The sequence below is a fragment of the Octodon degus genome, unplaced genomic scaffold (assembly GCF_000260255.1).
Source record: "Octodon degus isolate 3935 unplaced genomic scaffold, OctDeg1.0 scaffold00002, whole genome shotgun sequence".
Taxonomy (NCBI): domain Eukaryota; kingdom Metazoa; phylum Chordata; class Mammalia; order Rodentia; family Octodontidae; genus Octodon; species Octodon degus.
The window spans coordinates 12204753-12221325 of NW_004524578.1; the positions used below are offsets into that span (position 1 = coordinate 12204753).

Sequence of the window (16573 nt, forward strand, 5' to 3'; positions counted from 1 at the left end):
TTACTGGTGTCAAATAATTAAAATATTATGCCAAGTAGTATCAAAAAAAAAAAAAAAAAAAAAAGATAAAATTTTGCTAGTTATTCCCCAAAATAAAAGAACCAATCAAAAAAATAAAAAGAACCAATCAAAAAATGGGCAACCAAAATGCACAGACATATCTTAGAAGTAGTACAAATGGCCAATAAATGAAAAGAATGCCCATTGTTACGGTTTGTGTCAAGATGTCCCTCAAAGCCTCATGCACAGTCATGGGGGGAGCTTATCAAGTTTGTGATTAATTCATGATCCAATGCTGGGATTACTGGTGCGCGTGCCACACCCTCCTGGGGACAGGCAGCTTGAGTACAGCATAAGGGAAAGAAAAGAGGCGTACTGCTCTTGCTGCTTTCTGCCACCACGGGCTGCTGCCCGCTGCCATGTGCCACTCTGCCTTGAAGTCAGACAAGTATAGGCTGAAACCTCCACCAACTGTGAGCTAAATAAACCTTTCCTACCTTAATTTTGGGTGTTAGATATTTTGTCTAGCAATGAGAGAAAAGTGACCAAGACACCCATCATTTCAGGCCATCAGACAAATGAAAATTAAAACACTTAGACACCATCTTACCCCAGAAAAGAATGGCTATCATCAAAAAAAGAACTAATCAAAACAAAACTACTGGTGATGCTAAAGGGAAAAAGAAACTCTTCTGCATTACTGGCAGGAATGAAAACTAATACAACCACTTATAGAAGTGTGGAGGCCGGGGAGATGGCTCAGTGGAATAAGTGCTTCCCTGGCAAGCGCAAAGGCCTGAGTTCAATCCTGGTTCTGCCAAAAAAAAAAAAGAAGAAGAAGAAGGAACACATGCCCCGTCATGGGGCTTCTTTGAGGAGATCAAGTGGTGTGCAGCTACACAGAAGAGGTGACCACACAACACCACGCATGCACCAATGACACTGCACTTCTCACTTAAAATGGTTATTTATACAGTGTGAATTTCAGAGAGAGAGAGAGAGAGATGGAGTGAGACACTGAGTTCCAGTCAGGTTCCAGCTAAGATGGAGTGACAGGGGCAGATATACCCTCCTGCCTGAACAAGCAGGAGAACACCAAAACAAAACGATACCAGACCTATTGTTTTTAAGAAACAAACCAAGAACCGTGCTCCATGAGGGATGGAAAGTAACAAGATGAGTATTCTAATAGCCCCCATCTCAACCCTCCAAGGCTGTGACCACGTGAGAGACAGAGGTAGGGAGGCCACAGACTGCCAAGGGACCAAGGCGGCGGAAGGGCAACAGCAGCGAGCTCTGCACAGAGGGAGAAGAGCCTGCAGAGCTGCAGGGCCCCTCCGAGTGCACAGCTGAAGCGCATGCTGCGGGGCCATGTGAGGAAACCGCCCAAGGCCAGGCAGCAGAGGCAACAGTTGTCCTCACCAGCCTGAAGGGGCCCTGGGCCCGCAGCAGGGGCGGACCACAGCCAGCCCTCAGAGCGTAACAGCCTGTCAGCAAGACTGGAAGAATCATGCTCCCAAGTGACCTGTGCTCATAAGAGAGCTTCACAGTATTCACACAAGTACAAAAAGCATTCGACAAGGTAAATTTTACCTGGCATCTGATCAAAACTACCAGACATGGAAAGCACCTGAGCAATAAGGCCTATGAGAAGACCAATTATCAAGTCCAACTCACAAGTACAGAATCAACTAGAAGACAAGGACATTAAAACAGCTTTGATGATGGAGGCCTGCCCCTTAGCTCAGTTCTTTAAGTGGCTGCTTCAACCAAGCAGTCAGGCTCAGGTTGCTGTGGTTCGATCCCCACAACGCAAGCCAGCCAGTCATGCCTTGAAGGCATTCGGAGCAAAAAAAAAAAAAAAAACCTCTGCCATTAAAAAAAAAAAAAAAAAAAACAGCTTTGATGACTATATTCCAAATTTTGCAAAGTTAGAGGGATGGAAGATTTAAAAAAAAAAAAAAAAAGAAAGAAGAAAGGAGGAGGAGGGGCCCAAATACAACTTTTAGGGCTTTTAGAAATAAAACTACCATCTTTGAAATGTAAGATATCCTGGATGGTGCCCCGAGCTTAGACATTAAGACAGAAAATACTAGTAAGCTGAAAGGTGTACAACAGGAACTACCCCCAAAATGAAAAAAGAAATGATTTCGAATGAGCTGTGAGAATACATCAAGCAAAATAAATGTAAGTAAAACTAGAATTTTAATAGGGAGCAGAAAGAATATATGCATATTGAAAAATTTTCTAAATTCTTTGGATATGATAAATCTACAAATTCAAGCAGCTCAGCAATTCTCAAGCACAAGAAACATGAGAAAAAATAAGTGTCATAAATAGGTATTAAAAAGGTGGCACAAGGAACAGCCATCTTTCTGATTTCGGTAGTCCTGCAGCTTCAGGAATGCCAGGCAGGCACTGCACACTGAGCCACATCCCCAGGCCAAATGACAGTTTTCTCATCAGAAATGATGCAGTAATAATAAAGTATTGAAAAAAACTGCTGGGCCGGGGAGATGGCTCAGTGGAATAAGCGCTTCCCTGGCAAGCGCAAGGACCTGAGTTCAATCCCCAGTTCCACCAAACAAAAAAAAAAAAGAAACTGTTAATCTAAAGATTCACATCCAGCAAAAACATCTTTCAAAGAGGAAGGCACAATAATCTCATTAGACATAAAACCAAAGGTAAGAGAATGTATCATGAGCAGACCCATAAAAAAGAAGTTCTTCAAGCAGAAGAAGAGGGACACGAGATGAGACGGACACAGAGCAGCAGAGGAGGCAGCAGTGGTGCGCGCGGTGGCAGCGGCTGCTGCGGAACTCACACAGGTTGGCTTTCCAAATCTTCCAAATGACACCAGGACACTGACAAGTATGTACACAACACCCCACCTTAAACTCAAAAACAATCCAAACAGCGCAAAGCCTCAGCCCAGAGAAAACCAGAAGTACTAAGAGATTAAATAACAGCCAAGTCCTACGTTTAGAAGGAACACGTACAACCTCTCCGTACTTGCTGCCTCTCACACTTTAAATCCGCGGCTCACCACATAGACCAGTGGCGGTGCTCCTGCCAGCTCTGACTCTGCCACGAGGAGGCAGAGCCCGAGACCGCGGGGTGGGGCCACCTCAGAACCCCTGCTGCCCAACATGGTGAGAGCTCTGTGCAGAGCTTAACAAGGTCTGTTGCTGGCTCCAGGATTTTATGGCTACCTCTTGGTAGATTTCCTAAAAGGCAGTAAGCAACTTTTCTCATTCAGGTGAAATAAACCACAAATAATTCCTATGACCCACAGAATAAAACATAAAGCCAATAACCTGGCATGCATCCCGCCGGCTCATCTTCTGGGTAACCACCTCGGAGGTGGGAGCTCTTCCTTGGCCTGAGCCTGGGGCGTCTATTCCACTCCTCTCTGTCTGACTCTCAGGATTAGATCGAGGAACACTGGCCTCTCCTCCTCCTCAGCCCACAATAAAACTCCCAATCCCAGGAAAATCTCAAAATTTGCACTGCCAGCCATCGCCCAGCACACAGTGAGTAACTCCTCTCCACTCTGCGGAGATGCCTGGGCAGCAGTGACGACTGGTCAGACTTGGGACCATGACTGATACAAGGTAAGACATCCTGTTAGTTATCTGATAGACAGACACACGTGTGCACGCCACCATCTTTCCCGCCTAGACAGTCCGCACACCTGTCGTAGTAGTCTCTATGGCCCCGGTGATCTCGGTCACTGCTGTACTGATCGTACGGTCTCTTCCGGGATAGGTTGTTGGGCCGATAGCTTCCAGAACGATGGGCATCCATGTGTCGCCGGTCACCATAGTGGTGGTCCTTGTACCAGTGCTGCTCGTACTGATGGTGCCGGTCACTGCCCCAGGGTGGATTGTTATTGCCAGCACCGTAGCTGAACTTCCTTTCCCTCTGCCAGTCTCCTCGATCTGCAGGAAAAGTGATGGATGACTACAGGAATGGCTGAGTGTGACTTTCAATAAAGTTTGAACTGAAAGGCTGACACACCTTAAGGCCATGGTTTTAATTTCTTCCTTTCTGACCTTCGTCCTGCTTGTTAACACACCAGTAATGAAACCTAACATTCTCCACTCCCCTCAACTTTCCAGGCACAAGAAAACTCGTTCACCCCATCCTCTCTTAACATCTTAAGAACTACTGCTTTCCATTTTCTATACCTGCCTACTTCCCAACCTGTGGCAGACCCTTGAAAGATTTACTTAAAAAACGAAACCCAAACAGTAGTGTGGAAAATATTACTACAGTTTTTTGGAGTTTTTTTTTTTTTTTTTTTTTTGCGGAACCAGGGATTGAACTCAGGCCCTTGGGCTTGCCAAGTAAGTGTTTATTCTACTGAGCTATCTCCCCGGCCCCCTGTACTACAATTTTAAAGTGGCAAGATAATAACCTAGACACACATCCAAAGTTTAATCTGGCTGCTGTAACTTGTGCCTGGTTTCTGAAAATCTCCCTCCACCATATTTACTAAGTCTACTCTTCCCTAGACAACAAAAAAACAGACCTCCCATCTCCTGTGAAAAGTAATTCCTCAACACTGGATTTGGACAAACTAAAATCTATTTAACTTTTTCAGCTTCCCTTTTGCCCTAAGAAAACCACTCACACTAGACTTAGGAGAGGTAGTAGAGACGCAGAAGTCTGGGGATGAAGGCTGTGCTGAGTGAACTACAGCCCCAAAGTATATGTCCAGCAGAGCCTGTGGCTACTTGGAAATGGGCTCTTACAGAGGCAGCTAAGGACCTGGAGGTGAGATTGCATGGATTTAAGCAGGGCCCTAAATTCAGCATGACAGCTTTTGCAAAGGCAGAAAGATCCCATGTAAAGTCACAGGTGCTGCAAGTCAAGGAAGGCCCAGCACTGCAGCAAGACAGGAGGTAAGAAAACTGTGGTAACAGACACCCTCAGAGCCCCAGAAGGAACCTACTCCGCAGACATTTCCATTTCAGATGTCTGATGTAAAATGTGAAGTATTAAGCCGCTCAACCCACGGAACTTCATTTTACGTAGTCCAAGAAACTACTACTGGGATTAATGAGAAGGAACTATGCAGCATCACAGAAAACTCATCTTCTGCCTGCTTTCGTCAAGATCAAAAACATGCCACCAAACCAACATCGTTGCTCACTTCTGTTGGCCTCTTCACATTCCTTTCACAGCCAGGCTATGCCATCACAGAACTCATGCATCTCAGACTGTGATCCATTAATAGAAAGCACTATCAACCAGTGCCTTAGGTTTACTGTTGGTCCCAGTGGATCAGACCAGAGGACCACAAAGGTTTGACTATTTAACTTTAAAAAGTTAACAACAAAAGACTACATGTAAACATGTAAATAAAGATCATTTGAAGAGAGTTTCAAATCAAATGGAAAGATTTCATAGTGTTAATGTTCGTGGTACAGCACAGATGCCTACAACTCAAGCCAAATCATTTATTTCTGGAATAAATCAAGCTGCTGCTTCTTTCTTCTTCAATCCTCTTTATGTAGGTCAAGGGTTAGAAAGTACTGAGCTACTAACATGTTCCCTCCAGCTTGAGTCATCAGCACACAGACAGCCTGTAACACTGGAAGTCCACGTGGCACAGTCCTGAACCCACCGCACCAACGGATCACACTGCCTGGCAGCAGACACACGACTCACACTCCCATCCTAAACATGCTAAAGGGTTATGTAAGAAATCCAAGGCTTAAAGTAAAAGAAGGCTGGCAACTAAATAGGAAGCTACTTTGAAACATTCAGAATACAAATAAGCAACATCATACAATAACAAAAGCAGCCTAATATCAAAAGACAAATATCCCTAATATAACTAGGTCTAAGAACATGGATATATTTATTTCTCAATCATCCTATACAGGAGCGACATAAGAGCTTTGTGATTCTGAGTACAGAAGTCAAGAAATATCTGGGCCTTGCCTAGGAAGGCCACTGCTGATGGAATGAAAACCCAGCAGCACCTTTTCCAGGGGGGATGCAGTGTGTGTGATTTCAGTTCCTCTGAATGTATACCCAATGAGAGAAGTGGGTCATATGGTGGTGGCTCAAGTTTAAGTTTTACTAGCGACCTCCACATTCTTTTCTACAATGGTTGCACAACTTCAATTCCCATAAACTGCAAAGGCTGCCTCTTCACATCATTCCACCTCTTTATCATTGTGAAAACGATAGCAGGTGTAAGGTGACATTTCTTTGTAGTTTTAATTTATATTTCATTGAACAGTGATGTTGAACATTTTTTGTACACTTCTTGGTCATTATATGCCTTCTATTAAATTTTTGAAACTAAAGAGATATCTGAAGGCAAGGGTTACCTCAGCTGTACAGATGCTAGCTAGCCCAAAGGTCAAAGGACCAGTCCTGGAGCAAATTCTTGTAAGCCATCAGCAGCCTGGCTAGAGAGCAGTTAGAAAAGTTCACTGGACCGAAGGGGCTAGGATGTTTTAAAATAAAATTCCAGGAGAAGAAAAATTGTTTACACTGAACCTAAACTGATTATCTCCAAGAGGGGCAGAACAACAGTGAGTGGGCAAAGTCCTGGGACAAGAGGTTAGCCCATAAAGAGAAGATGTTGCTGCTTCTTGGCTGGCTGCTAGCTGTTTGGTTGGTTGGTTGCTTCCAAAAACAGCATAGGAATGGCCCTGTAGGGTAATCTTCAGCATGCAGGAAAGAATATGGAGCAGCCATTTTACTCTGCTTTGTTGATAAGCTTACAGCTGTGAGGTAAAATCACCTGTGCCTCTCTTTTTCCTCTCTCTATCCTCTGCCTGGAACTCAACTTAGAACATCTCAAAAATTTTAACACCATTTGTTGAGAAATGCCTATCCATGTCTTTGCCCAATTTTCTTTTTTTTTTTTTTTTTTTTTTTTGGATTTTAGGGAAGGGCCTACAGGGTGTTCAGAGTCTCACTACTAGATCTGATTCATAGCGATCCGCTTGTTTCCAGCTTCCCAAGAGCTGGGATTACAGGTGCGAGCCGGCGTGGCAGGCCCGGGGATCGAACCCCTGGCCCCTGCACCTGCTTACAGGCACTTTAATCCATTGAGCTATTCGGCCAGCCCTTTTCTGCCCAATTTTCAATCAGGTTGGTTTCTTACTACTGAGTTCCTGATACCCTTTGGATGTCTGGGGTTTTTTTTTGGCAGAACCAAGGATTGAACTCAGGTCCTTCTGAGCTATCTCCCCAGCCCTTTAGCCCTTTATCAGACATACAGTTTTTGTCTCCTCTTGTTGCATAGGTTGTTCTCTTCACTCTGTTCAATCTCCTTCCCTTATTTCTCTATTTCATTATGTTTCTGTCACCAACTTAACAAGACTTTTTTTTTTTTTTGGCGGAAATGGGGATTGGACTGAGTCCCTTGCGCTCACCAGGGAAGCACTTATTCCACTGACCCATCTTCCAGGCCCCATAAGACTTCTTTATACTAGCATTTTTAACCATTTACCTATCACAGAATATACACTTTTCCCTCCATCTACTAACTCTTATTTATAGTAGCTACGTTCTTCTGAAAGTTGGGAATAATTGGGATCGTTACTTCACGCTTATCTCATCAAGAAAGGGGACAATCAAGTCCTGGAGATGAACAAAGTAAAAAAAAAAAAGTCTAATTATGGTCTTTGGAAAATACAATGACTGGGTTTCTGGGCCCTTCTTTTAAAGCTCCTCTGAATGGTCTACCTGCATTACTAAAATGTCTCTTGTTGGGGTGACTGTAGTTATCTCTGGGGTGTCCATGCATCTGTGGGCCATGGGAGGCAGGCAAATGAGGCTTCTGAGGGTGAAGGCTGTGCGAGGTGTGAGACTGAGATATCAGAGAATCCCGACTGGAGCTGGAGGCCTCTGGTCAAAATGGTTTTTTTACCACCAATCATGTCATCTTTCTTCTTTTGCTCCTGTAAAGGAAAACCAAAAAGCTCAAGATCGCATGCTTAATTTGAGTACAGAATAAAGACCCTCACCTCCACAAACATTTCCTACTTGTTCCTGACTTCTGACCTGAGTTTTACTGCCTTCTTCACAAGATATGCTCATCACTTCCAATGAGCTCTTAAGCCTAACAGCGATCCTTTAGGAGAGTTTAACCTACTAGGGCCCAGTGGGAAAACCAAACTCAACCGGCAAGCTCTGGTGAGAATGACAGCAGCACTGGTGGCTGCCCCTGCACAAGGTGTGGAACATGAGGTCAGGCTCTCAGCTCCCCCAGGACCGGCGACTCTAGCAGGCCACCTAGACCAAGCCCCAATGCCTAGAAAGAACTAGTGCCTACACCAAGTCATCACATTAGAGATCAAAGGCTTGGAGTAACCCCCTCTTTTATCACCCACGTAAAATGCTCAATATGAAAAATAAAAAACAAACGTAAAGTCTCCTAAAATCTAATCGCCAAGGGAATGACTTAATAATTAAGTTCTTATCTTTCTAAGCTTTCTTGTATATTTGTATTGATTATAATACAAAAATATCATTTGGTGTTGTATCTTCTTTCACTTAATATTTGCAAAAATCATCCCACATAAAGTTATTATACTCCCATATGGCTGTATCACAATCTAACCTATTTCTTTTTGTTAGTCTTCGAAGTCATTTTTAAGAATGTTTAAATCCTTAACTATCCCCTTAAATTAAATTGTTTTGCGCTTTTTTTTTAGCAGAACCAGGGATTGAACTCAGGCCCTTGAGCTTGCCAGGGAAGTGCTTATTCCACTGAGCCATCTCCCCAGCCCCCTAAACTAAACTGCTAAAAGCAGGATTTTGTTCTTCTCTTTTGAACTATCTCTAAAACCATCCTCCAAAAATATGACAATTTATACCCCTACTAGTAGGATATCACTATTTTTTATACGATACTAACATCTGATAATTAATGAAGCTCTTTATCATTATGCCCCCAAATTCAGATATTTATCCAAACTCCTAAGGTTCTTTCCTATTTTGTTTCCTTTTCTGGTCTGTCCTGGTTTCTTTCACAGACTTTTATAATGTATAAATCTGCACTAATAGTAATATTAGTACATTATCCTTAGATGATAATGTATCATAATCTTCTGTATAAAATTAAGCTGTAAACTACCTCAAGGTATTGTTTTCCAGGCTAGCAGAGCCCTGGGTACAGCCTAAGTTCACATAATAAACACATCCAAGTGCTGATCTTGCGTTTCACGCCACTGCACACACTAAGCCCACAGCAGTAGGTGAAACACTCTCTCTGCCTTCCCGGAGCTGACACCGCAGTGTATAAGGAGCACAGGCTCTGCAGCAGCCACTCTGGCTCCCAGCCTACACGCCACAGGAGCACCTTCTCCTTTTGGGAGCACTATGACTCTCTAATTACGAATGTGTGGGACACCCAGCACACAGCCCACAAAACAATAGGAGAAGTATCCTGTGCCCACAATTTTGTTTCCTATTTGAAGCCACCTTGTCAAACCACTGTAAGCCACATGCACATGGATCAGGAGGAGGCGTTAATAAATGAGTCCAGAATATAAGAACAGCAGGTAATGAATCCTTCTCGGGATTTAAAAACACTGGCTCTGACGCACTGCTAATTTTACACAGTAAGCACTGGTGGACTGAGACCCTGTGCAGCTACGCGGTGCACGCACTCTCAAGGCAGAAGGTCAGAGGGGCTGCAGGCCATACGCACACTGATCTGGGGGCAGCTTTCACCTCCCCACTTGGACCTGCTCCTCCATCTGTGAAGAAACCAGCAACAAGCCACAGCCCTGTGACCATCCCTGCTCTTGCTGTTAGCATTAAATGTGCATTTTACCTCCTCCTCTTGAGATCTTTTCTTGTGAGCCATCTTGTATAACTTATGTAGTTTTCGAGCATCAAATTCTGTAAACTTAGAAACAAAAATCCATAGGTTTCTAAAAAAGAAAAAAAAAAGTAACAGTCCTGGTAAATTAGAAAATTAACACAGTAATTTTGTATCCACTTCATGCATGCTAAGCTATTAAACTTTCAAGCCTTTGCTGAAGCCTGTAGAGTAACTAGAGAAACTGAAGTTATGAAAACTTTCTCAAGTTTTTGCATTTGTAAAGCTCTTCTTATGCTATCAAAAGTCTGGTTAAGAAGTCTTGAGACAAGGGCTGTCAATGGTTAAGCCCATCTAATTTGTATCAAGGGTACCTGCTGCTGCAGGCCTGTGAGCTTGCCGCCAACACCCCACTTTCTGAGCCTACCACACACCCATCCCCACCACTCTGTCCTCGGCTGGGCCCTCCACTCAGCTCTCGCCACTATGCTGCTGCCCTTTTCTCCTCCCCGTTATCCCCGCCAAGCCTGGACTTCTCAGACTCTAAGTGGTACCTTCCAATGCCATCACTGCACAGCACTGAAGGTACAGAGTCATACAGGTACTCAGAAGAGGCAGCTGTGGAGGCACCTCTGCAAGCTTTCTAGTGGGCAGTTTCTCCACACCCTGCCCTTGACAGAGCATCTGTACAGGTTCCCTAACTATAAACCTACTGTGCCAGGTAGAAGGCTTTGCTTTCTAAGCCCTCCTATAAAGTCAGTCTTTTGGGGAAGTAATACAAATCTTTCACGTATATAATTTTAGTTCTGTAAGTAGTGGCACAACATAAACATTATGACAATAAAAAATAAAAAATAAAAAAAGCTAAAGCCATAAAGCTCAGGGGCTTCAATGTCAGCCTTCACATGTTAGGAGTGATGGGAGAGGACCACAAAGACAAGTGAAGACAAATCACACCAAAGCCCCCGAACCCACTCTACTTCCAGGCCAGTTGCCATACCACAAATCAATCCATCCATCCATCCATCCATCCATCCATCCATCCATCCATCCACCCATCCTCAGAGATAAGGTCAAAGGATCAGGGAACTAAAGTATTAGGTGAATTCATCAGTAATATATACAGACTGCTTGTATTTATACTGTTTTTTAATGGAACTAGGGGAATGATCTATTCTAAAAATGTAAACCAGTTTGTGTCTTAATTTTTTAATTTGACAGGGTGAGAATTTTACGGGAAATAAACATCTTTATAAAGTTTGTGGGGAAAAGGACAAATCTTTTGAGCAAACTGCCTTTAAGCCCTGAACACCTCTCAATCTCGCTGTCCCTTCCTTCCTTCCTTCCTTCCTTCCTTCCTTCCTTCCTTCCTTCCTTAGGGAGGTAGGGTGGAGGTTTGTTGTTGGTGTTTTTTTTTTTTTTTTTTTAAGAAGCAGTCTTAGCATGTAAGTTATACAAGCTTTGAATACATTCTGCAGCCTGGGGTGTGCTCCAACTTTCAGACCCTCCTGTCTCAGCCTTCTGGATGCTGTGGCGGCAGGCATGTGCTACATCTTACTTTCAAGCCTTTGCTGAAGCCTGAGAACTCTGCTGAGCAGGTGGTCACCAGCTTGCATCCAAGCAGCTCGAAGGCATCTGCCTGCCTCTCGGGAGATCTCCTCCCTGCCTATCCTTGTGCAGCCATCTTCTTCTTGGAATTTCTATACCTGATCTTCTGTTTATTACTTTATGGTGGCCAGTCTCCCAGTAGTCCTGCCTTATACTAGTTTTGATGCTTAAGGACTTTCTTATGAACTACTGCTAGCCATGGTCAAGTATCAGAGCCAAAGCCAAGTATCAAAGGTCACAAAAGCAGATCCAAGTGTACACTAGGGAGAGCCTGGTTTCATGGATCTACGTACTAGGGTGACACCTGTTATATTCTATTCAGGTAAAAAATAGGAAGCCCATACAGGCTAGGTAAAGAAAGAAATTGTTAACAGCGTTGAGGAAAAACAGTAACATTTAAAAAATTTTATTTATGGGTGTGATGCATACTAAAGAGAGCTTCATGAACGAAGCCTTCAGCTGGAAAGATAGCTCAGTGGACTAAGCACGCACTTAGGCAAGCACAGGGATGGCTTCAATGGCTGGCACCGCATGCTGTGCACCCTGCCCCCAGGCTAGCTGAGCAGGCAGGAGGCATTGTGATGCACACAGGTAATCCCAGTGCTGGGAGGCAGAAAACAGGAGGATCACTATGAGTTGGAGCTGCATAGTGAGACCCTGTACCAAATACATTAAAAAGAAAAAAAAAAAGAAGAAGAAGAAGAAGAAGAAGCCTCATGACAGATACAGATACCTTTTCTTAAATCCATTTTTCATTTAGCAAACCAATCTGGGTGTGGTGGTGCACACCTATAATCCCAGCCCTTGGGAGGCTGAAGCGACAATATTTTGAGTTTACACTAGCTGTGCTACATAATGAGACTATGATTTAAATAAATAATAATCACTGATACTGGCGGAAGAAAGGTAACTGCACTGAACACAAAGTGTACAGGTTCAAAGTAGCTGAGTTTTATGGAAAGAGACTTAGTATTAGAATTGTCTTTTAGAAATGTCAGTAATGTCTTCTCAAAATATCAAAAGTAAGGCCAGCCAAATAGCTCAGCAGATTAAAGCATCTGCAAGCAGGCACAGGGGCCAGGGGTTCGATCCCAGGGCCTGCATGCCGGCCCCGCCCCCAGGGCAAGTTGAGGACAGTTGAGACTGGGCAGGGTTGTGCCTGTAATCCCAGCTCTTGAGAGGCTGTAAACAGGGCAGATCACTATGAGTCAGATCTAGTAGTGAGACCCTGAACACCCTATATACCCTTCCCTAAAATAAAAAAAATTCAAAAAAAAAAAAAAAATCAAAAGTGAGATTGAACATCTCCAATCTGAAATCTTGAGCCATTTGAGTGCCAACTTGACAGCAAAGCGGAAAATTCCACACCTGATCTACTGCAATGGAGTCACTATCAAAATACAGGCAAAGCAAACATGCAGCACAAGCATTCAGTCTATATGTACAACATGTATATGAAATATCAATGAACAAATTCTGCTTAGACTCAGAACCCATTCCCAAAGATATGCTGTTAAATAGGTGTAAATATTCTAAAATGGGAAACAGGTCTGCTGCCAAGGACCTCAGACAACACTCAAAACTTCTGTGTATAAATAAACACTTTAAGATACTAGAACTTGATCCTCTTACAGAAAATTTACCTCCAAATTTGAAGTTGGAAAGTCACTGGAATAACTGAAAAACAATACATGGCTTTCTTTGGTACGTGTGTTAAGAACTGTGTACAGAGAGAATCGTCTGCACCAATCCTCAACACAATCAATAAAATATCAAATATGAAAGACTAAATAAACTAACAAATATAAAAACCATGCATTACAAACTAAATTATATCAATCCAATTGTCTACCAGAGTTTTTTAGACCTAGGAATGGAGAACTGATAGTTATTAGTGGTTTTAACCTATTTTACCTAGTGTACTGGTACAGAACCCATAAATTAGCTGTAGTAGGTACATAATACTTGAATATCAACCCACAGTGGGTAAGCAGTTACACTAGATCATTTATCCCCCAAACAGATTTAAAGGCAGACTCTTCGGGGCCAGTGAGATGACCTCAGTGGTCTTAAGGGCCTGTTTAGACAAGCTTAGGCAGGTGCAGGGGACTAAGGGTCAATCCCTGGCACCACATGCTGTGCCAGCCCTGCCCTTAAGGCAGGCTGAGTCAGCCAAAAAAAAAAAAAAAAGGCAGAATCTTATAGAATAGGTCACAAATCCAGCATCACTGTCTCTTTATAAATGACATTAATAACATCATCCTCCCCCTTCAAAAACCTAGTCTCAGTGGACTGCCTATTCATGAAAAGAAAGTTGAAACCTGCAGGTATGCTGATAGCAGATGAATTCTATCAGGAAAAACATTTTCATTAGGTAGCTCTGCCTCCTCTTTGTAAACAAAACCCACCCAAACACTGTCAAATCCAACTGGGCAGATGAGAGGCAAGGTCAGTTACCTCCTCCACAGCTTAATGTGTTCCTGGTCTGAGTAGGCTTTAAGGCACTTGGCTATCCGGTCTCCAATTTTAAGCAGGCAGCTCCGTGTATGTTCAAGCTGTTCTTGTACATTAAGTCCCTTGTCAGGTTTGTCCAGCTGTTTCAGTGCCTTTTTCACAGGCCTCATCCTCTCCTTACACTGGAACAGACCACAGAACACAGACATAAGCTACCTGCACGAAAGAAGCCTTCTGTGTACAGCATAACCTCAGCACCCAAGAGAAAACACAGCCACCCCATGCCATATGACCACAACAGTGAGTAGCAGGCAATGTGCGTGGAATGAAACAAGAACAGTACTAGCCTCAGGAAACCGATGTGCAAGTGTGAGCGTCATCACTAGGACAAACATGATGAACCCTCAGTTATTTTTGGGTACCAAAAATCAAACTCAGGACTTTGCACTTGCTGGGCAGGTACTGTAGTGCTGAGCTCTATCACCAGTGCAACCTCCCAGATTCTTAACTGCTGTTTCCTCAGCAGCATGAGGGGCACAGCGATATCTCTTAAGGCAGCTACAAAGATCAAATGGGAAATAATATTACAGGCCTAACTTGAAAACTTCCTGCCATGAACTAGCTCAATACTGTACACAGGGTAAGTCACTAACAAATCCTTTAGGTTTGAGGGACTGTAAAGAAAGGGCTTGCAGATAAAAGATAGTAAACTGAACATATGGATCTTTTTTCTTTCTCTTCCCAACCCCACCAAAACAAGTTGCATAAAGAACCCATTTTCAAAAGTTTAAGCCCATAAAGAAAATAACAGCAACGAAGTATTGGCAACGTGGGAAATGACTTCATAGATCTGAGAAAATGTACTCCTACGTCAGCAGTACAGTCAGCGTGGAGCCAAACCTAGTCAGTGCTGTACAATTCTCCCGGAAGGATGAATGAGGGCTACTATAGAGACTGATTTAAACACTGCTTAAGAAGTCATACACACCTAGATTCATAACTGACATGGCCACCTATTACTGCACCCAGCAACAGGTACAAAGGCTTATTCTCCAGAAAGGACAAATGAAAAGGCTCTGAGCATGGCTTGGAGTGTGGGTGAAGGGCAAGCACACCAAGAGCAAAGAGCATTATATGAATGAATGCTTGCTACATGAAGTCCCCCCCCCCACCCCGTACTCTGACTCAGATTCCAGAACCAAGCAAGCCAGACCTTCTCTCTCTAGTTAGCAGATCAAGAGAAAAGTTCACAAAAGTTGACAATCCCAGAGGGTGAACCAAATGTGCTGGCTCTGGCTCACTCAAGTTTCCTCATGAAGCACCTCAGCCAGACGCACCCTGCAGGGAAAACGCTCGAAGCCCTCCCACAGGGTTAGTGCTTCCAAAAACACATTTAGTCCCACATGTTGGATATGAGGAGACCACAGTGCACTACTGAAGCTGGAGGAGAAAGTGTCTAACATGACTAACGAAAACAAAGACAAGCACAAAAAATACTGAGAGGACTACAGATGAGGAAAGATCCTAGACAAATATGATGAAAGAAATGCAAAGTTCAGTAGAAGATAAATTTGAGGGAATCTCCCAGAAAACAGAAAGCACCACAATAGAAAGACCAACTTAGAGATCAATATCCAGTGTAACACCTTAAAATAACTAATTCTGCAAAGATAAAAGGGTCAGCTGAGGCAAGTGCAGGAACTGAGGTTCAATCCCTGGCACCACAGTGACCGGGCCACCAAGATTGAGGGCAGCAGCGTACCCCTGTAATCCCAGTGTGGGGGAGGCTAACCGGAAAACAGGCAGATCCCTACAATTCCAAGTTGTGTAATGAGACCTTGTAGCAAATATATAAAAATAAATAAATAAAAATAAAAGATAAAACTGAGGACTGAGACATACTGACCCCAAGATAACCTAAGATTTCTCAGAATGGTGAGATACTCAGCTACAAGCGCCTGTCAGAATCAAGTAGCATACATGATCATAAAGTCTTAGAACAACAAAAATCCTACAAATGTCTATCCTTCTGTGATAACTTCCACCAATCTACACATTTATAATTTGTGCATTTTTTAGTGTTAAATTTAAGGAATAAAAAAATGATTAAAAATAAACAAACTGGAAGATACCTTCAAATGACTGTAATGAAAGGGTGTGTATGAGATTCCTACAGAAAAGGTCTGGGAAGAAAAGACAAACTGCCAAGCATGGGGATGCACGCCTGTAACTCCAGCACTCTGAAGGCTGGAGCAGGAGGAACACTGCAAATCTGGGGCCAGCCTGGGCTACACAGTGAGTTCAAGAACTGCCGGGACTACATAGCAAGACCCTGTCTCGAAGACAAAAAAAACTTAAATTATCCCAAACATGTTAAGCACATAAAGAGGTAAGTCACTGAACACATGAATGTCCGATAAACATGAAAATAACCGTTCAATTATATCACCAATTAATCAGTATTTCACAGCCTTTGTAAAGGCAAAAATTATATTCCAAAAATTTTCAACTTTGTAAAAACAGGAAGCAACTAGAACTGAAACTCATTACCAGGAGTGCAAATTTCTACAACTGTTTCACAGAGTAATTCAACAGTGTATAAGAAAATGGTAGGTAGACCATATACTGGTCCATAGGTCATGCTTAAGTATATGCAAGAAAACAGAAATTATCCCATGCACATTATCTGACCACAGTGCAATGAAACTGGAA

The 16573-nt window shown here is 43.1% G+C and overlaps 1 protein-coding gene across 4 annotated transcripts in view; it reads right to left on the minus strand.

The window, feature by feature from the left end:
* The window catches only part of Chd2 (chromodomain helicase DNA binding protein 2), a 152612-nt gene that overhangs the window by 4623 nt on the left and 131416 nt on the right, over window positions 1-16573 (minus strand). For 2 of the 4 annotated variants that reach the window (XR_002820119.1, XR_002820118.1), the window contains 4 exons: window positions 13865-14043; window positions 9812-9911; window positions 7717-7931; window positions 3695-3941 (listed from right to left, as the gene is read on the minus strand). Coding sequence is in view for 1 of the 4 variants with exons in the window: in XM_023710091.1 (XP_023565859.1) it covers window positions 7755-7931; window positions 9812-9911; window positions 13865-14043 (456 nt within the window). In the remaining 3 variants the exon portion in view is untranslated. Of the gene's footprint in view, window positions 1-3694; window positions 3942-7716; window positions 7932-9811; window positions 9912-13864; window positions 14044-16573 lie in introns of those variants that run through there. The other 2 variants (XM_023710091.1, XR_002820120.1) reach the window with 2 other exon arrangements.